General features: G+C 43.7%; 1 protein-coding gene across 3 annotated transcripts in view; it reads right to left on the bottom strand.

The window, feature by feature from the left end:
* PAX3 (paired box 3) overlaps nucleotides 1-27,671 on the bottom strand; it is a 122,139-nt gene that overhangs the window by 8,824 nt on the left and 85,644 nt on the right. For all 3 annotated transcript variants that reach the window (XM_073359957.1, XM_073359959.1, XM_073359958.1), the window contains 2 exons: nucleotides 5,517-5,682; nucleotides 4,124-4,338 (listed from right to left, as the gene is read on the bottom strand). In XM_073359957.1, the coding sequence (XP_073216058.1) occupies nucleotides 4,124-4,338; nucleotides 5,517-5,682 (381 nt within the window). The remainder of the gene's footprint in view (nucleotides 1-4,123; nucleotides 4,339-5,516; nucleotides 5,683-27,671) is intronic.

The raw sequence follows: 27,671 nt of genomic DNA, 5'->3' as shown, positions 1-27,671 counted from the left end.
GTCTGGATCTGAGCCCAAATAGATTCTGAAATAGCGCTCTTTAGAAACAGGAACTGCCTGAACCACATGGATCTGGGTAAACTTTACTGCCTTTACATTTATAAAGAGAACAAGAAAAGGTCAAGGGATTCCCATGCCACACTGAAAGAGATTTTTCTCCTCAACTTATATAAAAAAATTTAAAATGATGAAATCCTATCTTTGTAATAATCAGATCTGTAGTAAGACCATACACCTTCAATTGAAAGAAACATGTTTTGACAAAGACTCATTGCCTTACATCTGAAGAATCTGAGGTAATTGTTAATGCCATGATCTGAAAATGACATGCCAAATCCGAAAACGTCTTGAGTTCTGTACACATGCATTAACGCTTAGATGCTACTCCCTAATAAATTTCAGGATTAACAAATGTTTGTCAAAAGAAAATGCACTGAGCAATTGAAATTTAATTTGAAAGGGAACTACAATATTCCAATAAATATATGCATGAAAACCAAGAAGCTGATAATAGGCATAGCCAACACAAAATATGCAATTTACATACATTACACACTAATAATCTCAATTCTGACATTATACTTAAAAAGCTCCAGTTCACTGGCAGAGATGGATTTTTTTCTAAAATGCAAACAAGGACAATAGTTAACACTAGTTCCCTGAGCTATTAATCACTGTCTTGTTTCTATAAAGATCAACCCTTTGTAAGTCTATAACACAGAGGATTTCTCACCACAGCCAGGTAATAATGGGTAAAACAGACTTAGCAGACCAATACTCAATCACCCTGATGAGATCTGCAGACCATCTCTTTGTTCTGAAAGTGCTGAATGCTAGGAAGACAGTTAGGACTTCCCACTCCTCTCTTTGTTTTAAACTTGCACACACAAACCTTTATCATATTTTCCAGAGAATCTCTAGCACAGGAAGCCAGGTGTATTGGATGCTGACATTCCATCCTTTCACCTTTCCCCCAAAAATATGCCGACACATAGAAGCTTCTGATTAAAGTTTGTTAGTACAGTGAGAAAATGAACAAACAATAACAAAACTATAGCACCGTAGCACCTCTTGTAATGTTTCCCCCTTTGATCTCAATTTGACTACAATATTTGTCTTAAACCAGAAACTTAATTGTCAGTAGGCTCAGGAGCAAAAATAGAAATCGAATACCCTGCATCAAAATAAAATGCTTTCAGAGAACTGTGGGCCAGAGTCTCGCCTGGTATAAACTGAAGTCAATGGAGGTATGGTGTTTTACATCATCTGAGAATCAGGTCCTGTGAATCTTAATATCAGTCTTTGCTGTATCCATCACTGGGCTCTATTTACCACAAAGGATCTCCAGAGGGTAGTGTAATTTTTTTCTTCTTCCTTGAATAATTCATCATAAATTCAGCTTGTGTTTTGTAAATAGTTTTTCTGTGGTGCTTGCTAAAGGGAGACAGTCATAGGTGTCATTTTACTGGCTCGCACTCATACATACTACACAGATTCAGTAGGGTCAAAATCCCCCAGCAAGGAAAGAAGCTCTTGATTTCTCACTATAAATCTTTTCCCACTCCCAGCTCTACCAACTTAGGGCTTGTGTCTCCCTGGAAGAATTCTCATTACCTTTTCTTTGATAAAATCCTAAATGCAGAATTGGCTTTAGAATTTTTGGACAGGCCTGAGAAACAATTTTTATTGCCATCTCACTCCAGACATGACTATTTCCTGTCCACCAGGAGCATAGAACTCTGTGGAGGGTTGAACCAAGGTTTTGGGGGAGGATTGGCAAAATAATTATTTGGGACACCCCCCCCCCCCAATTTAACTGACATTTATACATTAAAAGTGTGTGTTTGGCATCCCCTTGAGCCTCCTGCTGCAGAAGTGGAACCCAGCTGCTTGTTCATTTCAACCCCAGCAATTGGTTTAGGGCAATTTATATCTTCAAGGTTATTCTGGCCAGCAAAACGGATAGAGATTTACTTATGAAAACATGAGGGCTCAGCTTCTCCTTACATCTTTAGGTTCCTAAATCTGGGGGTCCCAGAGCCATGAATTTAACACGGCCCAAAGGCCAGCTCTGTCTAAACATTTTTTGCCATGCTGTCTGAGGGTCTTCTTCAGCATTTGTTTAACTTGAAACATTTTCATACTGAGGCCAATAAAATTCCAAAAGCTCTCTCCATTTGAATGGATGTGACTGAGTATGTTTAAGTGATGAACAAATTACATCAGCACTCTTTTCTATTACCAACTTCCCTCTACGGCCCATGGTAAAGGTGCAAAGCAGAAATTCTAAGCACTGGGATAGGGGAAGGTAGGGGAATGCTACGGAGCACAGACCAACTTTCATAATATGAAGACAATTCTGACTGCTGAATCACGGCTGGGTTCCAAGAATTGGAGATCACAGTAAATAATTTGTGTCTGTCTTATCAGTTTTAAGATCTCCTTTTGATTATACACGGTCACAATAAGATATTGGGTGTGAAAACTTGTCCCACCAATTCCTTTTGGTAATGATCTTGCTTTACAGTGAATCACAGTGAATAAAAGCTTTTTGAAAGAAAAAAATAACACTTCTCGATAGCTAGAACTGACTTACACTGAAAATGACGTTGAAAACGGCCTCTGATGGATTAACTCTGAACCCTGGAAAGATTTTTATGTCTAAATTATGGAAGCCTTACATACTACGAATCTGGTCATTTAAAAGAATGAAACAACTAATATAATGTCATGCCTTTTGTTGGAGATTGCATTTAGAAATTAGAATTCTTCAAAACAAAATTCATTAAAGTCTTGTTGGAAGTACATCCGTTTGTTTTTATGTTGGTATTTTTCTACTGAGGTTTAAAGCCATAAAGTTTTGTATTCCACTATGTGCTATAGGAATCTATGAAACTTAATTACATTTACTGTTACAAAAAAGGGTTTATGAACTTTTGCCTTTAGGCAAAAATGTTTATTTCATTGCCTTTGCTATTCATTCTTTTCAACTCCGATGCCTTTGAACTTTTCAGCTGCACAGAGTTATCACCGTTATGCAGGAACCGGGAACTGTATTCCCGAGATGCAAACCACAAGTTGAAGAAAACGAAGGAGGCAAAGATATATGAGTCGTTATTTTGGCCACCCTTTGTGCCATTAAAATCTCATTTTCTGCCTATTAGAATGCCCTCTTACTGCTTAGGCAGTGGTGATAGTCAGTGATTAGTGTGTAATTGAGTATAATTGTCTTTTCACTTTTCATTTGTGTCATTCTGAGCTTCTCTCTGTTTTTCTAACCACTGAGAGGAAAAAAGGGTAGAAAGCCGATAAAGCTGTTAAAACTCTCACTCTCAACCCTGAAGAGATTCCTGATTGTAATTATAGATTGCATCCCCTTTGTGACATTTCTCAGAATTTAGTGGACAGCTCTTCCAAACACCTGGGCAAAGCTCACACTAATAAACTAAACTACTGTATATTTAAGCAATTGCTAATGTCAACTGCAGACAGATGCCACTTGTAGGAAATTTAACCAACCCTTTGACACTCAATTATCAAGGCAATTTATTAACATGATCTCCTAAGAAAAGCTCATGCAAATTAGAAAAACAATTATGGCATTTGAGCATTTATATATTTCCCAAGAATGGTAAGTCTCCTAATTTATGTATTTATAACTTGATTATAGCTCATCCCAATGTGTACTGCTCATCAGCTGCACCTCTCCCACTATAACTTCTCTGATACTTCGAGGGCCATTTTGTGAAACCCCTATAGTCTCTTAAAAAGGCAGTGTATTCATAAAAAGCTGATTAGACAAGACAAGATCACCTTGCTGAACTTTCTTTGCCCAGGAATGGATCTCAAGGAAAATAGTGGCACATTACAAATGCTTGACAACTGAATGTAAACATGAAATGTGCACAATTACTTTATAAATATCACATGAAATTAAATATAAGCTAAGAGTTTTGATGCAGCGAGTAGGGAAAAAAAGGAAGCTAGCAAACTGAAATCATGTGGCTTGTATAAAGAATACATTATGGTTTAAATTTGGCAATTCATTATAGCATGGCCGCGGGGAATAGACTCTTTGGTTCTGGTATACAGCAAATCCTCTGTCTGAAAACACAGGACTGACCTGAGGTGAAAGGCCATTGCCAATGGCAGGGTTCATGGGATTTGAGGGCCCGGATGGAGGCACAAAGCTGTCTGTATAGCTGGAAAATCCATGCCTGGTGCTGGGTAGGCCATACGCCGAGCTGCTCTCTGGATTTGAAGGGAGACTGCTTTGGTGTACAGTGCTTGGAGGAAGCGGCTGAGGTCTATGGACTGTACTGCTTGGATCAGACACAGCTAGAAGGGAAAGGAACACATTTATACATTTTCCTCATAGGTTTCTGACATAACAAATTCACTGTGTAAAGTTCAACACTGAGAAGAACTGATCAGGACTTGCAGGTAAATATTAGCTAAACCAAAGGTGAATATTTAACATTACTCAATATTTAACTGGCCAGGAGGAAAAAAACCACATGAAACAAAGGATGACATAAGCCTCTGTCAGACCTACATGACACATTGTGAAAGTTACATGCCGATGTGATTCTCACTTGATGCATAATGGGCATATGCTCTTCTAATGGACAGGATATATTCTTTCCTCTCCAGTTCATCAGTAGAAATTCAGCCCAGGTTGGTAGTGACCAGTGATCAGACAAGTTGTGGGGTTTGCAAAATTTCCCTAGTCAGATTTTGGTTTGGCAAAACTATCCACCACTGGTTTGGATCCAGATCTCATTTTACCCAAATCACTGAAGTTTAGTAGGTAGGAGGCTTAGATAAAACGTTGCAGATTTTTCCCACTTCTATAATAGACAAAGCTGTGGGAGGCAGGGAACTGGTTTTATAATACCCCATCAGCCAGGTTTTGCCTTTGAAAGATCAAAATTAGGAGTAGCCTGTATCTAAGTTCCATTTTTCCCAAACCATCGATAAGTTTGAGACTCCCTCTCTAGTAGCAACTGGAACTTATTATCATCTGATGGCTATTCAGTACCTGTGAAGTGGTTGGTTATTTCAGTCCAATTCCTACTGGACAGATGTCAGGCACAAAAATTTCCAGTTGTCACTAGCAACAAACTGAATGAACATAGTGAAGACTGAATGAACATAGTGATTGACGACCTAACTTCCACCATGCACTGGGACATGGCAGAGTTGAGACATAATGGTAGGAGAGGATGGGGACATCTGCACTACTCCTGCCAGTGCTGTACCTCTCCCAGGGACAGGGAACTTCAGTCTCCAAGCTAAGGCTGTCAGTCTGGCACTGGCACCATTCATAGGCAATCAGGCCATGAACTAGTGAAGCCAATGGGAATAGTCACATGTTCAATGTCAGAGCTTTGCTGACTTGAGGCCTACATGCATCTGAACCATTTTAAAAATTTGAAGAATAGAATGTTTCTAAAGTGAGTTTACAGGGAAAACCACTAATGCCGTTTAAACGAAACATCTGTCCCATACTGTACCTTGTGGTATGGAGGTGGGTTGATAGGAGGGCTCAGATAGCTGGTATGTTGGCAGGGTTGGCATGGCAGTGGGTGGGAATCCTCCTGGGATCAGATGGTTGAAAGCCATCAGTTGATTGGCCCCTGCCTGTTTCCTCCATCTAGCACGCCGGTTACTAAACCAGACCTACAAATGTTTTAATTAGGTACATTTGATTTTGTACATTTAACATAGGCACATTAGAAATAATGGTACTTTTTAATCATAGAATCATAGAATATCAGGGTTGGAAGGGACCTCAGGAGGTCATCTTGTCCAACCCCCTGCTCAAAGCAGGACCGATCCCCAATTAAATCATCCCATCCAGGGCTTTGTCAAGCCTGACCTTAAAAACTTCTAAGGAAGGAGATTCCACCACCTCCCCAGGTAATGCATTCCAGTGTTTCACCACCCTCCTAGTGAAAAAGTTTTTCCTAATATCCAACCTAAATCTTCCCCACTGCAACTTGAGACCATTACCCCTTGTTCTGTCATCTGCTACCACTGAGAACAGTCTAGATCCAGCCTCTTTGGAACCCCCTTTCAGGTAGTTGAAAGCAGCTATCAAATCCCCCCTCATTCTTCTCTTCCACAGACTAATCATCCCCAGTTTCCTCAGCCTCTCCTCATAACTCATGTGTTCCAGTCCCCTAATCATTTTTGTTGCCCTCCGCTGGACTCTTTCCAATATTTCCACATCCTTCTTGTAGTGTGGGGCCCAAAACTGGACACAGTACTCCAGATGAGGCCTCACCAATGTCGAATAGAGGGGAATGATCACGTCCCTCAATCTGCTCGCTATGCCCCTACTTATACATCCCAAAATGCCATTGGCCTTCTTGGCAACAAGGGCACACTGTTGACTCATATCCAGCTTCTCATCCACTGTAACCCCTAGGTCCTTTTCTGCAGAGCCATTTGGTCCCTAGTCTGTAGCGGTGCATTGGATTCTTCCATCCTAAGTGCAGGACTCTGCACTTGTTCTTGTTAAACCTCATCAGATTTCTTTTGGCCCAATCCTCTAATTTGTCTAGGTCCCTCTGTATCCTATCCCTACCTCTCCTCCCATTTTAGTGTAATCTGCAAACTTGCTGAGGGTGCAATCCACACCATCCTCCAGTTCATTTATGAAAATATTGAACAAAACCGGCCCCAGGACCGACCCTTAGGGCACTCCACTTGATACTGGCTGCCAACTAGACATGGAGCCATTGATCACTACCCGTTGAGCCTGACAAACTAGCCAGCTTTCTATCCACCTTATAGTCCATTCATCCAGCCCATACTTCTTTAACTTGCTGGCAAGAATACTGTGGGAGACAGTGTCAAAAGCTTTGCTAAAGTCAAGGAACAACACATCCACTGCTTTCCCCTCATCCACAGAGCCAGTTATCTCGTCATAGAAAGCAATTAGATTAGTCAGGCATGACTTGCCCTTCGTGAATCCATGCTGACTGTTCCTGATCACTTTCCTCTCCTCTAAGTGCTTCAGAATTGATTCCTTGAGGACCTGCTCCATGATTTTTCCGGGGACTGAGGTGAGGCTGACTGGCCTGTAGTTCCCAGGATCTTCCTTCTTCCCTTTTTTAAAGATGGGCACTACATTAGCCTTTTTCCAGTCGTCTGGGACTTCCCCCGATCGCCATGAGTTTTCAAAGATAATGGCCAATGGCTCTGCAATCACATCTGCCAACTCCTTTAGCACTCTCAGATGCAACGCATCCGGCCCCATGGACTTGTGCACGTCCAGCTTTTCTAAATAGTCCTGAACCACTTCTTTCTCCACAGAGGGCTGGTCACCTCCTCCCCTTGCTGTGCTGCCCAGTGCAGTCGTCTGGGAGCTGACCTTGTTCGTGAAGACAGAGGCAAAAAAAGCATTGAGTACATTAGCTTTTTCCACATCCTCTGTCACTAGGTTGCCTCCCTCATTCAGTAAGGGGCCCACACTTTCCTTGACTTTCTTCTTGTTGCTAACATACCTGAAGAAACCCTTCTTGTTATTCTTAACATCGCTTGCTAGCTGCAACTCCAGGTGTGATTTGGCCTTCCTGATTTCACTCCTGCATGCCCGAGCAATATTTTTATACTCATCCCTGGTCATTTGTCCAATCTTCCACTTCTTGTAAGCTTCTTTTTTGTGTTTAAGATCAGCAAGGATTTCACTGTTAAGCCAAGCTGGTCGCCTGCCATATTTACCATTCTTTCCACACATCGGGATGGTTTGTCCCTGTAACCTCAATAAAGATTCTTTAAAATACAGCCAGCTCTCCTGGACTCCTTTCCCCCTCATGTTATTCTCCCAGGGGATCTTGCCCATCAGTTCCCTGAGGGAGTCAAAGTCTGCTTTTCTGAAGTCCAGGGTCCATATTCTGCTGCCTTCCTTTCTTTCTTGTGTCAGGATCCTGAACTTGACCATCTCATGGTCACTGCCTCCCAGGTTCCCATCCACTTTTGCTTCCCCTACTAATTCTAATGTATTTTGCATTTGAAAAGAAGCTAAAAGCTCAATATTTACCACACAAGTCAATCTTCATGGCAATGAAATAAGTCCACGGCAGAACATTACTTGATCTAGTGGCCTGAATACAGGACTGAGAATCAAGAACAAATACACTCCAACTCCATCTCAGGCACTTCCTCCTCTGCCAAGTCATTTAACCTACTATTTTCAAACTTGGGTGATTAAAATTAGGTACCTACATCGATATGGTTACAACTAAATAAGTCTCATGAGCACCTACAATTCCCCCTTATTTAGATGCTTAAATATGGATTTAAGTGCCTAACATGACAGATGTTATTCATGCCATTTAATGCACTCTTGGAAAGTACTCAGATGCTATAGTGATGAATGCAGTACAATAACCTATATAGAATAGCACTTTAAACATGTAATGTGAACACCATAGGCCTTTGTACACAAATTAAATCAGTCCTTCCTAGCAGCTTTTAATGCACTCTCGTATGCATGTAGCACCTTACCCTAAGACTCCATAGCTCTGGATCATAATTTCACATAGAACCATTATTGAAATTTGTTTCCAATGTGAGACACAAGCCAGCTATTATTTAGGATTAGCTATGCATATCTTATCTAGAAATCTACTTTTCTTCAATAAACACAGTAATTCCAGACAAACCATCTTCAGTTCACATTCCAAGTTCTCCATGACCTACTTACAGTGGAATACCAGCGAGAAATAAAAAGCAGGATCTTGTTACTTAGTCAGAAATACCTTGTATGTTATGAGTTATGACAAACACAGTTCTCTTTTATGGTTAAAAAAAATAATCCTAAATGTAACGGGCCAGGGCTGGTGTGACTTCCATGACGCTATGCTGATTTATACCAGGTGAGACTCTGGCCCAACTTCTGGATCAGAGACCCTCAAACTTTAAGTGTGGATCACATCTTAAGAGGATTATCTCACTGCTGTTTACCCTCCCATTTACAATTATGCAGACTGCATGCCTTCTCACTCACAATCACATACCAGTCCTGCAGCAACTGCACCAATTACTCCATGGAAAATTAATATTAGGACAATGTCTAATTTATGTTTAGCTATTTTTAAATATAATTTAGCTGGTGGTAACAAGGAGCAGAATTAGACCCATGTGACCAGCCAGCTCATCACTGACTGCCAGCAAGTGCTCTACAGACCAGTTTGGGAACCACCAATCTAAATAATACAGATCAGCTTTCTAGGAGTGACATTATTTGTGGCCAGAAAACATAATGCCGTACAATGTCTAAAAGACACTACTGTGCTGCACCTCTCAGGTATCCTGCATTCTAAGGGACATAATAGCATTGGGGTAGGTTTGGGTCATCATGCCCTCTGTCTGTCCCACATATGCTGCTCCACAGGCATCACTCTGAGAACACATTGAGCCATTTGACTTCAAAATTGTGGGGCTGTGCCACTGTATAATGAGAATTGGCCCCACCTAGATCCTTCTTTTGCCGGAGTTGAGTGCTTTGGTGTATCTTTCCCAGTTTCGCGGTGTCACGCAGCACTGGACTGATATTTTGGCTAGGGGGACTGATGGAACCTCTTTTCCACCTGCAGGCATCCCTCCTTATTTCTGCTGCACATGGTGCTTCCCCTTCTTGAACAAACCAAAGGCCATAGTGTTATTGCTGGGGCCTCCTTGAACAGGCAAGGAGTCAATGGATAAAGAGGATTATTTGGTGAATAATTGTTGGGGAAGACCCAGATCCACCAGTTTTGGACTCTTCTTCCTATCCTCCAGACTACCTAATCCCTGACCAATTTCTTTCCCCCAACCTTCTCTTCCTCCAGAGTCACATATTTATTCACCCTCTTCTGAACCCCTTTAATTACCTCATCAGTCCCACAATAAAACATTTACTTTTTGTTGCCCCTATAGCTGCATAAAGTGGATGTGGCACCTTGTGGAGGAGAAATGGATCCAAGAGGGAGAAGATGGAGTGAGGTAGCTCTGAAGAGGAGCCATGGAGGAAGCATGGAAGGAAAAGACAGAGGGGCCAAATGGTGACGGGAAAAGAGAAATGGGGCTGAGGAGGCAGTGGGCAGCAGCATCGCCTATACACATGCTATGACTGACACCCTCCCCTCAATCATTCACTAACCAGTGCCTTGTGCACAACTCTCTCCCTTCCTCAGGTCACCAGGTTATCTGAAGATCTTGACATGTTTTATAAACATTAATTGAGCTCCACAACACCACTGTGAGGTGGGTATCAACTCCATTTTATAGAGGAAAGGGAAGAAGAAAGATCCTAGAATAGTTTTCTTCTGTTCCATATAGGTTCTTCTATTGCTCTCAACTCCGTAACATCTGACCTTCTTCCAGTATTATGTTAAGCAATGTGATAAATGTCTCTCTTGTGGTTTGTTTTTCCCCTCATCCTCTCCTCCCCCGGGGGTTGGGGGGGATTGTGTGTGCAGTTAGGTTTTGTTCTTTTTCGGTTTCTGTATTAAATATACACACTGCTCTGTGTTTCTATTAGAGAATGCAGGTTGAAGAAAGGTGCCTTCCACTTGGAACAGAAGGTTTGGTGAGAGTTGTGGGAGTTTGTTCCAGTTCTGGACTGACCTCAGAGAAAGCTCTTTCTCTCCGTCAGACAAGCTTTATCCTTGTTGTAGAGAGTTCCATTGTGCCTGAGGTGAGCCATGGTCTTTATCCCAGAGCTTTAGGTGATCTTTTAGATATGCTGGGCAAAGGCCACTGAACATTTTAATCATAAGGCCTGAGACCTTGAACTTGACTCAGAAATGTTACATGATTTTATGTTAATACTTGTTTTTGTATGTTACATATATACATACCATGGATTTTACTCAAACCTGGCTTGTTTGTATATATATAATAAAATAAATGCAGCTTTGCATGAAGCTTTTATAGAAACTAAAAAGGACATAGTCATTGTTCCAAAGAGCGTAACAAAAGAACAGCCATACTGGGCCAGATTATGGTCCATTTTGCCCAGAATCCTGTCTCCAACAGCAACCCTTACCAGAGCTTCAGGGGGAGTGTATAGAACAGGGTAATTATGGAGTGATCCAACCCAGACTTCCACGCCTGGCTTCTGGCAGTCAGAGGTTTAGGGTCCCCCCCAAGAAAAGGATTGTGTCCCTGACCATCTTGGCTAATAGCCATTGATGGACTTATCCTCTATGAACTTATCTAGTTGTTTTTTGAACCCAGTTATATTTTGGCCATCACAACCTCCCAGGGCAATGAGTCCCACAGGTTAATTATGCATTGTGTGAAAAAGCACTTCCTCTTTTTTGTGTTAAACCTGCTGCCCATTAATTTAGTCAGGTAACCTCAGGATTTTGTATTGTATGAAAGAGTAAATAACACATCTCTATTCACTTTTTCCACATCACTCATGATTTTATAGATCTATAATATCCTCCCTTAGTCGACTCTTTTCTAATCAGAACAGGCCTAATCTTTTTGTCTATCTTCATATGGAAGCTGTTCTGTATCCTTGATCATCTTTGTTGCCCTTCTCTGAACCACTTCCAGTTCCACTATATTTTTTCTGAGATAGGGCGACCAGAACTGCATGCAATAGTCAAGGTGTGGGCACACCATGGATTTCTGAAGTGGCATTATGATATTTTCTGTCTTATTTTCTACCCCTTTCCAAGTAGATCCTAGCATACTGTAGCCTTTTTGACTGCTTACAATGCTTTGACAAACTTACAGTGTAAGGTCCTGATCCTGCAAATGGATATTCCCATGGATGTACCCATATGCCACTCCACTGACTTCTCTGGGGCTCTACACAGGTGCAGGAGACAATCTGCATAGATCCTGTTGAATAGTCAGGGCCTAAAATATTACTTCTGTAATCCTACTTAATTGGGACATGCTACATTGGGGCAGCTGTTTTATTGGGTAATATCTATGAAAAATGATTTTGCATAATCTAGTGAGCAGTATTGGCAGAACTTCCACTTAGTGAAGAGGAATTTAACTAAAGCCATCTAGTGTTTAGTAAGATGTTAAATAGATGTGGAGTTTTAGTTCATAAATTTCAGCTCAATGAATTTACAAATCAAACAGTTTAAAATTACCAAACAAATATTTTCAAATTTGACTTGCTTTGTAAATCTCATTGTGACTTTTACATCAAGCCACAAGACTGTATGGACTAGACTAGAGCATGGTGTTTATAAGGTTGCATATGAAGGGCCAGTTTTATTATGGTGCATTATTATATGTAATGTACTAACTATTAACCATTTTAGAATGATATAGAAACTGCTGTCCTGGTTCTCTTTGCACTCATACTGGTGTAAATCAGGAGTAACCACAATGAAATAAATGGAGTTACAACAGTGCAAAATTAGTGAGAGAGGAGAATGAGGTCCCACAAGTTAAGGCATTAATAAGCTCAAGGTGACAAAGGGAAGACTGTGTTCTCAGCCATAACTCTTCATTGCATGACTTTTGAATGCCTGATTTCACAAGCGTCAATATGGTATTAGTGCTATGTTTTCCTACAGCATCTACATACTTCCTCTCTCTCTCCTGCCTCATTACTGAGAGTGAGAGGTTCATTGGTATTATACATTAAAATATAAAATAAAAGAAAATGCATATGTAGTAATGTTTCTGTACGTTAGAGATAGGCATCTGATCCAAAGCCCACCGACATCAATGGGACTTGATTTCAAGCGACTTTGGACCAGCTCTAAATTCCATAAGAAGTTAAAAGGCTGTAAAACAAAAGTAATCACTATTCAAGGTGATGTCTCTAAGGGCATGTCTACACTTAAAACACTATAGCAGCACAGCGCTTCAGGGCATGGCTACATTTGCGAGTTAGAGCGCATTAAAGGAGCCCTGGGTGCCCTAACTCATGATGCGTCCACACTGGCAAGGCACGTAGAGCACTCTCACTCCACAGCTAGAGCGCTTCTGGTACTCCACCTCAGCAAGTGGAATAACATTTGATGCACCCCTGCTGGAGTGCCGCGGCACCAGTGTGGATGCCCTGGTCTGTTAGTGCGCTCTGATCGGCCTCTAGAAGTGTCCCACAATGTCTGTTCTAGCCACTCTGGTCATCACTTTGAACTCTACTGCCCTGCCCTCAGGTGACCAACAGTCAGACCCGCCCTTTAAATTCTCTGGGAATTTTGAAAATCCCCTTCCTGTTTGCTCAGCCAGGCATGGAGTGCTCTCAGCGAATCTTTCCAGGTGACCATGCTTCCACACGCCAGGTGATCCCCAGTATGGAGCAATGGCTGGGTGCTGGACCTCATCAGTGTTTGGTGGGAGGAAGCTGTCCAGTCCCAACTGGGCTCCAGCCATAGGAATTACAATACCTTCAGGCAGATATCAAGGGACATGATGGAAAGGGGCCATGACGGAAAGGGGCCATGACCGGGACGCATTGCAGTGCAGGGTTAAAGTGAAGGAACTGCGGAATGCCTACCGCAAAGCCCGCAAGGCAAACAGCTGCTCTGGTGCTGCCCCTGCGACCTGCCGTTTTTACAAAGAGCTGGATGCGATACTTGGGGGCGACCCCACCTCCACTCCGAATACCACCGTGGACACTTCAGAGCCCAGTCCAATAAGGCAGGAGGAGGAGCAAAGTGGGAGCAAGGGTGCTGAGGAGGAGGAAAACACCCCGGCATCTCTAGATGCATGCAGCCAGGAGCTGCTCTCAAGCCAGGAGGAAGGTAGCCAGTCGTGACGGCTGGTGCTTGTGGAAAGACAAACACCAGAGGAGGTTCCCGGAAAGCGGCTTTTATTTTGGGAAGAAAGTTATTTGGTGCGGGCTCTTGAGGCAAGGAGGGTTAGGGCTACATGCATGCTTAGATGTGGAATAGGGTGTTGATGTGTTCTCTCACATCATGGTAATCGGCCTCAGTGGTCTCTTCAAAGGTCTCATCCAGAACTTGGGCAATGCGCTTGCGCAGGTTTCTCGGGAGAGCCACTGTGGTCCTTGTCCCAGTAAGGCTAAGATGTCCACGCCACTGTGCCGTGAGGGGCGGGGGGACCATTGCTGCACACAGGCAAGCCGCATTGCAGTAGAAGACCCTCCCTTGCTTCCCAGGTCACCCTCAGCAGCGAGATATCTTCCAGGACGAACTCCTGTGGAAAATGTGGGGACAGTGTTCAGTATAGGGGCCCCCTGCAGCTGCTGTTGGCTCTCCCCAAGGCACAGAAACCCAGAGGACAGTACAGCCATGAAAGTATCAGTCCCCCTTGACCCTGTGCTTACTCACCATTTTGGGGCTCCCGCGGGTTATGTGCGCTCGCTTTGGGACGGGCAAATTATGCTATTGTGTAGACTGTGCTTGCCCTTAAGTCCAGGGGAATCATTGCTCTGTCTGGTGTGAACAATGCTGCCTCCGTTAAGTGTTGCATTTTGCCTTTACAGATGCAACCTTGAGATCTCAGCCATCCATATTATCACTGGCCGAGAGCCTGCAAAGAATCAGGAAGAGGCCACGTAGAAGCAGAGAGGACATGCTGTATGAAGTCATGCAGCACTCTCTTAATGAAAATCAAAAAGTGCAGGAGTGGCAGGAAAGTGAAAGGAGGGTCCATTAGCAGAATGCAGATCGCTGGCACCAAAGCACAGAGCAGCTGATGAGCACCATGGAGTGCCAAGCAGACTCAATCCAGGCTCTCGAAGCCATGCAGGCGGAGCACTACCGCGTCTGCCCCTCCCCCTCCACAGCCCTTGTCCCAAAACTCTTTCCCTTGTGCCCCCATGTCACCTCCAACCCCTTTCCCCCACATCTGGGTTCTTATCGCCACCAGCTGCCTTCAACACCTGTAGCTTCACCACCCAGCACTGAAAAGTACGACCCTTACCCACTGCACTCAACCCCCATCACCATGCAGTATAGCCATCCTGAAGTGGCTATAGGGTGTCTGTTTGTTTGCGACAGGGAAGCCTGGCTGTTTAAAAATAGCCAGAGCTTCGCGAACCAGCTGAGCAGCGGAGAACCAGCTGAGCAGCGGGGACAGCAGAGCAGCACACAGCAGGAGTTTGCCTGGGAGTTCGCCTGGAGGGAGCCCAGTGAGGCTTACGTCTTGCAAACTGCTCTGAGGAAGCTCATAGTAGGAAGGTGATATGGAAGGGGGGGGTTCAGCTGTTGTGACCTGCACTGGATGTGCCATGTTTGTCTTTCTTCCACAGGACAGAAGCGACTTTGTCTGTACAAAGTGCAAGCTGGTCTCCATATTGGAAGAGAAGATTGAAGGTCTGGAGCAACAGATAACAACCCTGCGTTGCATACGGGAAACTGAGGATTTCCTGGACGAAACTCAGGATAGGCTTCTAGGGGCACAAAGCTCTACAGATATAGAGCAGGTTGCACAGAGGAGCCAAGAGACCAGTGAAGAAGCTTGGCAACATGTGACCTCCAGAAGAGGTAAGCGGAATGTCCGGGTTCCAGTAACACAGACACAGGTAACTAACCGCTTTCATGTTCTCTCCACAGGTATCGTTGCGGAGAGTGGACCAGATGATATGTCTGGGGCGAGAAAGCAGAAGGAGACTCCGCTGGTTGGAAGGCATGAGATGCGCTGTCCTGAGGTTGGGGGTTCCACGACCACCACCCCCAAGAGGAGAAGGCGGGTGGTGGTGGTCGGGGACTCTCTCCTCCGGGGGACTGAGTCATCTATCTGCCGCCCTGACCGGGAAAACCGAGAAGTCTGCTGCTTGCCAGGGGCTAAGATTCGTGATGTGACGGAGAGACTGCCGAGACTCATCAAGCCCTCGGATCGCTACCCCTTCCTGCTTCTCCACGTGGGCACCAATGATACTGCCAAGAATGACCTTGAGCGGATCACTGCGGACTATGTGGCTCTAGGAAGAAGAATAAAGGAGTTGGAGGCGCAAGTGGTGTTCTCGTCCATCCTCCCCGTGGAAGGAAAAGGCCTAGGTAGGGAGCGTCGAATCGTGGAAGTCAACGAATGGCTACGCAGATGGTGTCGGAGAGAAGGCTTTGGTTTCTTTGACCATGGGATGGTGTTCCATGAAGGAGGAGTGCTGGGTAGAGACGGGCTCCATCTTACGAAGAGAGGGAAGAGCATCTTTGCCAGCAGGCTGGCTAACCTAGTGAGGAGGGCTTTAAACTAGGTTCACCGGGGGAAGGAGACCAAAGCCCTGAGGTAAGTGGGAAAGCGGGATACCGGGAGGAAGCACAGGCAGGAATGTCTGTGAGGGGAGGGCTCCTGCCTCATACTGGCAATGAGGGGCGATCAACAGGTTATCTCAAGTGCTTATATACAAATGCACAAAGCCTTGGAAACAAGCAGGGAGAACTGGAGGTCCTGGTGATGTCAAGGAACTATGACGTGATCGGAATAACAGAGACTTGGTGGGATAACTCATATGACTGGAGTACTGTCATGGATGGTTATAAACTGTTCAGGAAGGACAGGCAGGGCAGAAAAGGTGGGGGAGTAGCACTGTATGTAAGGGAGCAGTATGACTGCTCAGAGCTCCGGTACGAAACTGCAGAAAAACCTGAGTGTCTCTGGATTAAGTTTAGAAGTGTGTGCAACAAGAGTGATGTAGTGGTGGGAGTCTGCTATAGACCACCGGACCAGGGGGATGAGGTGGATGAGGCTTTCTTCCGGCAGCTCACGGAAGCTACTAGATCGCATGCCCTGATTCTCATGGGTGACTTTAATTTTCCTGATATCTGCTGGGAGAGCAATACAGCGGTGCATAGACAATCCAGGAAGTTTTTGGAAAGCGTAGGGGACAATTTCCTGGCGCAAGTGCTAGAGGAGCCAACTAGGGGGGGTGCTTTTCTTGACCTGCTGCTCACAAACCGGGTAGAATTAGTGGGGGAAGCAAAAGTGGATGGGAATCTGGGAGGCAGTGACCATGAGTTGGTTGAGTTCAGGATCCTGACGCAGGGAACAAAGGTAAGCAGCAGGATACGGACCCTGGACTTCAGGAAAGCAGACTTCGACTCCCTCAGGGAACGGATGGCCAGGATCCCCTGGGGGACTAACTTGAAGGGGAAAGGAGTCCAGGAGAGCTGGCTGTATTTCAAGGAATCCCTGTTGAGGTTACAGGGACAAACCATCCCGATGAGTCGAAAGAATAGTAAATATGGCAGGCGACCAACTTGGCTTAATGGTGAAATCCTAGCGGATCTTAAACATAAAAAAGAAGCTTACAAGAAGTGGAAGGTTGGACATATGACCAGGGAAGAGTATAAAAATATTGCTCGGGCATGTAGGAATGTTATCAGGAGGGCCAAATCGCACCTGGAGCTGCAGCTAGCCAGAGATGTCAAGAGTAACAAGAAGGGTTTCTTCAGGTATGTTGGCAACAAGAAGAAAGCCAAGGAATGTGTGGGCCCCTTACTGAATGAGGGAGGCAACCTAGTGACAGAGGATGTGGAAAAAGCTAATGTACTCAATGCTTTTTTTGCCTCTGTTTTCACTAACAAGGTCAGCTCCCAGACTGCTGCGCTGGGCATCACAAAATGCGGAAGAGATGGCCAGCCCTCTGTGGAGATAGAGGCGGTTAGGGACTATTTAGAAAAGCTGGACGTGCACAAGTCCATGGGGCCGGACGAGTTGCATCCGAGAGTGCTGAAGGAATTGGCGGCTGTGATTGCAGAGCCACTGGCCATTATCTTTGAAAACTCGTGGCGAACCGGGGAAGTCCCGGATGACTGGAAAAAGGCTAATGTAGTGCCAATCTTTAAAAAAGGGAAGAAGGAAGATCCTGGGAACTACAGGCCAGTCAGCCTCACCTCAGTCCCTGGAAAAATCATGGAGCAGGTCCTCAAAGAATCAATCCTGAAGCACTTGCATGAGAGGAAAGTGATCAGGAACAGCCAGCATGGATTCACCAAGGGAAGGTCATGCCTGACTAATCTAATCGCCTTTTATGATGAGATTACTGGTTCTGTGGATGAAGGGAAAGCAGTGGATGTATTGTTTCTTGACTTTAGCAAAGCTTTTGACACGGTCTCCCATAGTATTCTTGTCAGCAAGTTAAGGAAGTATGGGCTGGATGAATGCACTATAAGGTGGGTAGAAAGCTGGCTAAATTGTCGGGCTCAACGGGTAGTGATCAATGGCTCCATGTCTAGTTGGCAGCCGGTATCAAGTGGAGTGCCCCAAGGGTCGGTCCTGGGGCCGGTTTTATTCAATATCTTCATAAATGATCTGGAGGATGGTGTGGATTGCACTCTCAGCAAATTTGCGGATGATACTAAACTGGGAGGAGTGGTAGATACGCTGGAGGGGAGGGATAGGATACAGAAGGACCTAGACCAATTGGAAGATTGGGCCAAAAGGAATCTGATGAGGTTCAATAAGGATAAGTGCAGGGTCCTGCACTTAGGACGGAAGAACCCAATGCACAGCTACAGACTAGGGACCGAATGGCTAGGCAGCAGTTCTGCAGAAAAGGACCTAGGGGTGACAGTGGACGAGAAGCTGGATATGAGTCAGCAGTGTGCCCTTGTTGCCAAGAAGGCCAATGGCATTTTGGGATGTATAAGTAGGGGCATAGCGAGCAGATCGAGGGACGTGATCGTTCCCCTCTATTCGACATTGGTGAGGCCTCATCTGGAGTACTGTGTCCAGTTTTGGGCCCCACACTTCAAAAAGGATGTGGATAAATTGGAGAGAGTCCAGCGAAGGGCAACAAAAATGATTAGGGGACTGGAACACATGAGTTATGAGGAGAGGCTGAGGGAGCTGGGCTTGTTTAGCCTGCAGAAGAGAAGAATGAGGGGGGATTTGATAGCTGCTTTCAACTACCTGAAAGGGGGTTCCAAAGAGGATGGCTCTAGACTGTTCTCAATGGTAGCAGATGACAGAACGAGGAGTAATGGTCTCAAGTTGCAGTGGGGGAGGTTTAGATTGGATATTAGGAAAAACTTTTTCACTAAGAGGGTGGTGAAACACTGGAATGCGTTACCTAGGGAGGTGGTAGAATCTCCTTCCTTAGAGGTTTTTAAGGTCAGGCTTGACAAAGCCCTGGCTGGGATGATTTAACTGGGAATTGGTCCTGCTTTGAGCAGGGGGTTGGACTAGATGACCTTCTGGGGTCCCTTCCAACCCTGATATTCTATGATTCTAAGTGCAGCACTCATTGCACAGCACTCCAGACAGAAAGGCTGAGTATAATAACAGGACATACGCAAACCTGTAACTGTACCGTTCCCCACCCCACCCCCTTGCCCTTTGTGTTTCTCAAACAGTTGTGTTTCTTGAAAAGAAAATGCATTTTCTTTTCATTAAATGGCTTTTTTTGCTTTGAAAACATTCTTTATTATTGCATAACATAAAAGATACCTTAGTCCAGGAAAGCAACAGGCACTGCAAGTCAATGTAGCATATGTAGCAAACACAGATTCCTACTAACATTGGAACCACTGCACTTCACTCCTGTGCAGGGCACCAGACATTACTGGTGGCTTTCAGCCTCAAATTGCTCCTGCAAGGCATCCCTAATCCTTGAAGCCCTCCGCTGGGCCCCTCTAATATCCCTGCTCTCCGGCTGTTCAAATTCAGCCTCCAGGTGTTAAACCTCTGAATTCCATGCCTGAGTGAATCGTTCACCCTTCCCTTCACAAATGTTATGGAGGGTACAACACGTGGATATAACTGCGGCGATGCTGTTATCGGCCAGGTCCAGCTTCCCATACAGAGAGCACCAGTGGTCCTTTAAACAAACAGCCAAAAGCACACTCCACAGTCATTCTGCACCAGCTCAGCCTGTTGTTGAACCGCTCCTTGCTGCTGTCAATGCTCCCTGTGTAGGGTTTCATGAGCCATGGCATTAAAGGGTAAGCGGGGTCTCCAAGGATCACAATGGGCATTTCAACTTCCCCTACGGTGATCTTCTGGTCTGGGGAAAAAGTCCTGGCTTGCAGCTTCCTGAACAGGCCAGTGTTCCAAAAGATGCTTGCGTCATTCACTTTTCCGGGCCAGCCTGCGTTAATGTCAATGAAACGCGCATGGTGATCCACAAGAGCCTGGAGAACCATAGAGAAATACCCCTTCTGATTAAAGAACTCAGAGGCTAGGTGGGCTGGTGCCAGAATTGGAATATGCATCCCATCTATTGCCCTACCGCAGTTAGGGAAACCCATTTGTGCAAAGCCAGCCACAATGTCATGCACATTACTGAGAGTCATGGTTCTTCTGAGCAGGATGCAATTAATGGCCCTGCAAACTTGCATCAACACAATTCCAACAGTCAACTTCCCCACCCCAAACTGGTTAGCAACTGATCAGTAGCTGTCTGGAGTTGGCAGCTTCCAGATTGCAATAGCCACCCGCTTCTCCACCGGCAGGGCAGCTCTCAATCTCATGTCCTTGTGCCTCAGGGTGGGGGCGAGCTCCTCACACAGACCCATGAAAGTGGCTTTTCTCATCCAAAAGTTCTGCAGCCACTGCTTGTCATCCCAGACTTGCATGACGATGTGATCCCACCACTCAGTGCTTGTTTCCTGAGCCCAAAAGTGGTGTTCTGTGGTGGTGAGCATGTCCGTGAATGCCACAAGCAATCTCGTGTCAGATGCATTACGCGAGTCGATATCATCGTCGGAGTCCTCACTGTCACTTTGGATCTTAAGGAGTAACTCGACTGCCAAATGTGATGTGCTGGTGAGACTCGTCAGCATATTCCTCAGCAGTTTGGGCTCCATTCCCGCAGACCGAAAGGGAAGACAGAGCACGCAGTACAAAAAACGTTGAAAGATGGTGCCAATTGTGAACGGAAGCAGAGGGATTGCTGGGATGCAAACCAATGCATCATGGGGTGTTGGGACAGGACCCAGAATGCCCCGTACCCTTCCCACAAGCCACAGCGCCAGAATGGGAAGAGGTGCTCTGTGGGATAGCTGCCCACAATGCACTGCTCCCAATGCCGCTGCAAGTGCTGCAAATGTGGACACGCCAGTGTGCTTGCAGCTGTCAGTGTGGACAGACTGCAGCACTTTCCCTACTGCAGTATACAAAGGCTGGTTTAACTCAAAGCGCTGTACATTTGCAAGTGTAGCCATGACCTCAGTGTAGACACTATCTATGCCAACGTAAGGTGTTTTCCCTTCTGCATAGGTAATTCACCTCCCCAAGAGGTGGTAGCTAGGTCAAGGGAAGAATTCTTTCATCTAATTTTCTAGTGTCGACCAGGCCTAATTGTCCTTTGTGCTCATTTTTAAAAATTAGCACACTGCTGTTTTGAACCCATAACCTTGGATAGTGTAGCATGACAGCTTTTACTATTAGGCTATAGGTCTTAGATTTTCCTATAGTGTCACCTTACTTCAGAAAAATTCAAGACAAAATAAACATGCTCACAAATATTAGATAGATCCTTACTAAATATGTTACCACTGGAGACCTGATTTACAACAGTGTTACTCCAGTTTTTCACTGTGTAACTCCACTGAAATTAGTGGAGTTAGATGGTGGAAAATGGGAGTAACACAGTGGTAAATCATCCCCAAGGCTTAACAAAAATCACACCATCACAAGCAAACACATTGGAAACTTTTTCTTTTTCATTCCCAGTGCAATTCAAACAGCAACAATACATCATATCAGAAAAATACTATGTTTCCCATTCTTTTGACTTAACTTATGCAAAAGCCCCCATATAATGAATTACTTCCTCAGATATAGAAGAGTCTATAATGCCTTTGCGTTCTTTCCTTACCCCTCTGCTATGAGCATGATACTTATCACCACATGTTAACATTGTCCATTTTGCACCATAATGCCCAAAAGAACCAAAACACCAGTGACTCAGCAATTTTACAATTTGATTATACAGTGTAATTAGCCCTCACAAGTAATAGCAAGCAAAGGAGCTGATCAATGGGAGAGGAGGCCCTAAGCACTGAGCATTGTAGCGTGACATATAGAATAGCCACTACCACAGTGAATTGCTTGTGCAAGCAAAAGGGATGCACAATCAGACTGCCACATAACATACATCCAGAGCAGATATTAATATCCCTATGCAGTATTGAGCCCTAATAGGAAATACAATCTATTATTTAATATTTATATTATAGTAGCACACACAGGCGCAAACCAGGGCATCATTGTGCTAGATGTCATGCAAACACATATGAAGACACAGGGTAAACTTTCAAAAGTACCTAAGTGACTTTGGAGCAAAGGGACTTAGGTACTTAGACTCAGATCCTAAATGTTATCTGGATACCTAACTTCCATTAGTTTCAATGAGAGTTAGGCAGCTTCTGAGGATCTGGGCTTTAGAGGCTTAATTTCTATTGACTTCCAATGAGACTTGGGCTCCTAATTGCTCATTTTTGAACATGGCACTCAGGTACTTTTTAAAAGTCTCTACAGTCTCTGCCAGAAGAACTTACAATTGAATGTATTTGAAGGGTGTTAAAAAAAAAAACACAGAGGGACAGGATTTCTTTAAGTCTTCCTAGGTACAGAAGATGCCATTTAAGCTGATAATCAGTCATAGTTCCTGATAATGAATTATAACAGAATGAGGAATAGTCTCCTAAGGGAAATATTGGAGACTCTTTCACTGGAGACACTTTTAAAAGTAGACTGGAGAAATCACTCGGGTATATGCTGAAGGGAACAATTCTGCACTGGAGGAGAATGGACTAGATTACCTAATAGGCCTTTTCTATCTCTAATTTCTAATATTTATGTCTTGCCTTTTGTTATCATATTTTGTTTAAGCAGTTTGTAACTGATCAAGCCAATGTTATATTTCCTAGATTTTGACTGAGTATTCCTTAAAAGATGCAGTTATTCACTTGGGATCACACTAATGTAATTAGCCTTGACATTTCAACAGTCTTATCATAAACAGAAAGTTTTCTATGTGCTTTTAAGGCCGAAAGATCTCCCAACCAAATGGGCAAAACATTTGAAAAGTGAATTTTGCAAGAGACTAGTGGATATTTTGCACTAAATGCAATCTGGCCACTGCAAGCATGAGTGCCAAAGACATACAAAGATATATCAAAGTCAAAAGACTGATGTATTGTTAATGACATTTCTAATTTAAGCCAAAGAATTTGTTCCCTTTGCCTCATAGTGTTTTTCTTTATTTTACATTAGGGATTTTTTTTCTTACAAATGTTTGTGTTAAGTTAACGCAGCGCCTTTTGCAGCACTGACAGTGACAGCACTGGAGTCAGGAGTTCTCTAAGAGTCTAGTCCTGCATTCCTCCCTCAAGCAAACCGCTTCAAAGAAAACAAGGGCCTTATCCAAAGCCCATAGAAATCACTCTTTCCATTGTGTCAGTGGACTTTGGATGAGACCCTGAGAGCTTACTCTGAGCAAGGAGTTGAGAATCAGGCCCTGTGTATCCTTGGAACAGATACACCATAGATAGGTCAGCTTCCTCAAAATGCCCCACCAATCTGCCCCCATCCTGTTCCAGCTCCTCTGAACTTCAAAAGGCAATTCAGGTTCCATGCCCATTCAGATCATGGCCTTTCCGTTGATTCTGCCAAGAGGTGTCCCCATTATGGTGGTGGGTTTTGTGATACTGGCAGTTTTCCCACTGGACTGACAACATCAGAGACATTCCACAAAACAATTAAGCTGGGATTTCCACAGAGGTATTGTGTGCCCAACTTCCACTGAAATTCAAGACACCTAACTCCCTTAAGTTTCTTCGAAAATCCCAGATTTAGTCTTTTCATTTAATCACTTCTAAAATACTGTAGTTGAGTATTCTCAGAAAATATTTCTATTTACTTGTTTTTTAACATATATTTAACATACATATATATAAAATTAAAATGCCCCAAATTCGAGCCCTTGGCAGCAGATAACTGGAAAACAGGATCACAGAATTACTTCCTTTCTTCACCACCATACTAAAAGACTGAACCATTTTTGCCCAGTATAGATCTATAGTTAGATAATTTACCAAGATAAATTCCTGCCTCTCCCCAGAAAAAGTCTGTAATTATGTGAATATTTTCTACCAAACTGTACAAAGTATTTTCTTTCTTTTCTTTTCTACATGACGTAAAATGGATGTGCCTCAGAACAGATTCTGTTCCTTATAGCAAAGCAGGATTAACAACAGAGATGTGCCCAAAGGCGGTCAGTGTCCCTGAATCTATACCTTACACTACCCATCTTCTATCCCACTGTGGTAGGCTGAGTAGTTTGGACTACTCACTCAATCTATTTTAGGGGAATGCAGCTTCAGTAAAGTCTTCACTCTTGACACAGCTCATCCTTTCACATCATTTTTCAGTGACTGCCTAGCACGTGAGTTCAGTTTGTTACTTTAAAAAAAAGAGACACTTAAATCCACTGGCTTGGATTTTAAAATTTCTATTTTAAAAGCTCACTAAAACCTAACGAAAGCGAGAGCAAACTCTTTGTTACTCTCTCTTTCCTTCCTTCCCTCTCTGCATCCCATCCCTACAGAAAAGCACAAAAGAAAGAAAACATAGCATGTAACTAAATAGCTATGAAAAGAATACCCATTTTTAAAAAAAAATTACTTAAGACTTCTAAGCTTAGAAAAGTTTTTACACTTGCAGCTGAGCTGATTATTCTGTTACATAGCATTGCTCCATAAATAAGGCAGTAGCAAGCTTACCATCATAAATCAGATTATGAAATATGCCATCCCCACACAAACGTTTTTTTGTTTTTTTTAAAGAATCAATCTGAATTTTTCACACACATGATTTTTTTTTTCCTGGAAAGTTTGAAACAAAACAAACAAGGGATTTGGGAGAGAAGAGACAAAAATAAAAATAGATGTTTTCACTTTGTGAATTTTTTCTTATTTATTTTTTCTTTAGCATATCATAACTAAACTTGAGGAGTAAGTCTAGAAATTCCATATCTGGTGTAATCTGTTGCCTGTGATGCATTCCAGGGAAATTGTGAATGGAAATTATTTACTTGTTAAGAACCAGAATTTGCCATCATTATTCACGCTTAGTAATACTTTATGAGTAGTTCTATCACTTTCAACAGGATTAGTTGGACAGTAAGGTACTAGTTAATATGAGTATAAGTGGCAGAATGTGGTACTAAATCAGAGGCATACACACACACACAGCAGATGGCCTGCTTGGGGCCAATTGGGAGGGGCAGACGCACATGGGGGTCCAAGGGCAGTCTGTGGAGGAGAAAGCCACATGGAGGTAGAGGATAAATTAAGGAAGAGCAGGTTCTACTCCTGCAAGCTCTGCCAACAGTTTGTGAGACACTCCTCTTACAGAGCAACTCTTAAATACTTAAAAACAAAACAAAACAAAAACAAAAAAAAACCTAAGGAAATTCCCAGGCTAAAAACTTGGTTGAGGTGGAAATAATGCTTCCCATATCAAATCAATTACTTAAGGAATAATATCATAGGAAGTGCTGTTCAGTTGTAACAACTCCACTATATTAGCAGCCACTGAATGAATGAAAGCTGAGAAATTCCCATCCTCAAAGAGCACACATCTGCATTACCTCACTGACTTCAAAATGGAGAGGTGACCTAACTGGATTTCCCTATTCTTATTGATGGGCTGATTGTACATTACTGAGGCATGAATACAAAGTCCGCCCCCCCCCACATGGTTACAGCTATCGGCACCAACTCCATGATTAAAAACTCCATGAAAAAAAATAGTGGGTGCTCAGCACCCGTCAGCGGGCCCCACCGATCAGCTCCTCCCCCTCACAGAGCCTCCTGCCTGCTGTGATCAGCTGTTCAGCAGTGTGCAGAAGGCACTGGGGGGATGGGGTGGAGCAAGGGCGGGGCATGCTCGGGGGTGGGAGTGGAACAGGGTGGGGGGAAGGGGTGGGGTGGGGGGCGGGGCCTGGGCAGAGCCAGGGTCAAGTACCCCTGGGGAAATGAGAAAGCTGGCGCCTGTGGGTACAACAAACTTCTGCCATATAGAGTCACAGAAATGTAGAGCTGGATGGTCATCAAGTCCAGCCCACTGTACTTCGACAGGACCAAGTAAAGCTAGACCATCCCTGACATGTGTTTGTTCAACCTATTCTTAAAAACTTACAATGATGGGGATTCCACAACCTCTCTTAGAAGCCTATTCCAGAGCTTATAGAAAGAAAATTTCTCCTAATATCTAACTTAAATCTTCCTTGCTGCCGGTTAAGCCCATTACTTCCTGTCCTACCTTCTGTGGACATGGAGAACATTTGATCACAATCCTCTTTATAACAGCCCTTAACATATTGGAAGACTTACCAGCTCATCCCTCAGCCTTCTTTTCTCAAGACTAATGCCCAGTTATTTCAGCTTTTCCTCATCAGTCAGATTTTCTAAACCTTTTATCAATTTTGTTATTCTCTTCTGAACTCTCTCCATTTTACCCACATCTTTCTCAAAGCCAGAACTGGACAGAGTCCTCCAGCTGAGGCCTCACTATTGCCAACATACAACACCTCTGTTAATACACTCCAGAATGATATTAGCCTTTTTGCAACTTCATCACATTGACTCATATTCAATTTGCAATCACCTATAATCTCCAACTGCTTTTCAGCAATGTTACCACCTAGTCCCTTATTTCCCATTTTGTAGTTATTCATTTCATTTTTGCTTCTTTAGTACACACTTTGCACTTGTCTTTATTGAATTTCATCTTACTGAATTCAGGTGAGTTCTCCAATTTGTCAAGATCTTTTTGAATTCTAATCCTGTCCTCCAACCTCTCCCATCTTGGTGTCATCCACACATTTTATTAGCATACTCTCCACTCCATTATCCGAGTCATTAATGAAAATATTGGATAGTAACAGATCCAGGACTGACCCTTGTGGGCTCCTACTAGATATGGCCTCCCAGTTTGACAGAAAACCACTGGTAACTACTCTTTGAGTACAGTCTTTCAACCAGTTGTTCACCCACCCTATAGTAATTTCATCTAGGCCACATTTCCCTAGTTTGCTAATGAAACTGTCATGTGGAACTGACAAAAGCCTTACTACAATTAAGGTATATCACATCTATTGCTTTCCCCCTAACCACTAGTCCAGCAACCCTGTCCAAAAAAAGGGGGGGTGGGGAAATTAGGCTGGTTTGTCATAACTTGTTCCTGACAAATCCATGCTGCTTATACCTAATAACTCTATTATGCTCTAGGTGCTCACATATTGATTGTTTAATTGGTTTGAGTATCTTTCCAGGTACGAAGGTTAGTCTCATTGGTCTTCCTTGGGCCATCTTCAAGGCCATACACAATCACTTGGAAAGGACAGGATTCACATCCTTTCACCAAAATTTATCACATTAGGGATAATCCCGCACTCTGCAAATATATGGCTTTTCAAATGTAAAGTAAGTATCATACTGCAAAAGTGTTCAAAAAGATACAAAGCTGTCATATCTTATGATGCTATAAACTTTGTAAAGGCTAGCAAAGAAATTAGATAGATTACATTCCTAGGGCACAGGATTGCAGGGGATCATTTATGTACAACTCAAAAGCCATGTTCTTCAGAGTTCCTCAAGTATACAGACAATCTATAGCTTGGCTGGAGTGATTTAAGTTGTCTGCAACAGGCTGTGAATGTCTTAGAGCCTTATCAAGATATTGGGTCTGATTCATGGTTATGATCTGGCCTTTTTGCATGTCTCACTGTAGAGAGTGTACTAGTGGAGAAAGGAGGCATACAGGGGGCAGAGAAG

The sequence above is a fragment of the Lepidochelys kempii genome, chromosome 9, assembly GCF_965140265.1.
Source record: "Lepidochelys kempii isolate rLepKem1 chromosome 9, rLepKem1.hap2, whole genome shotgun sequence".
NCBI classification, from domain to species: domain Eukaryota; kingdom Metazoa; phylum Chordata; order Testudines; family Cheloniidae; genus Lepidochelys; species Lepidochelys kempii.
Note: the sequence above shows the minus strand (reverse complement) of the source record. Positions and strands in the feature narration are given on the sequence as shown.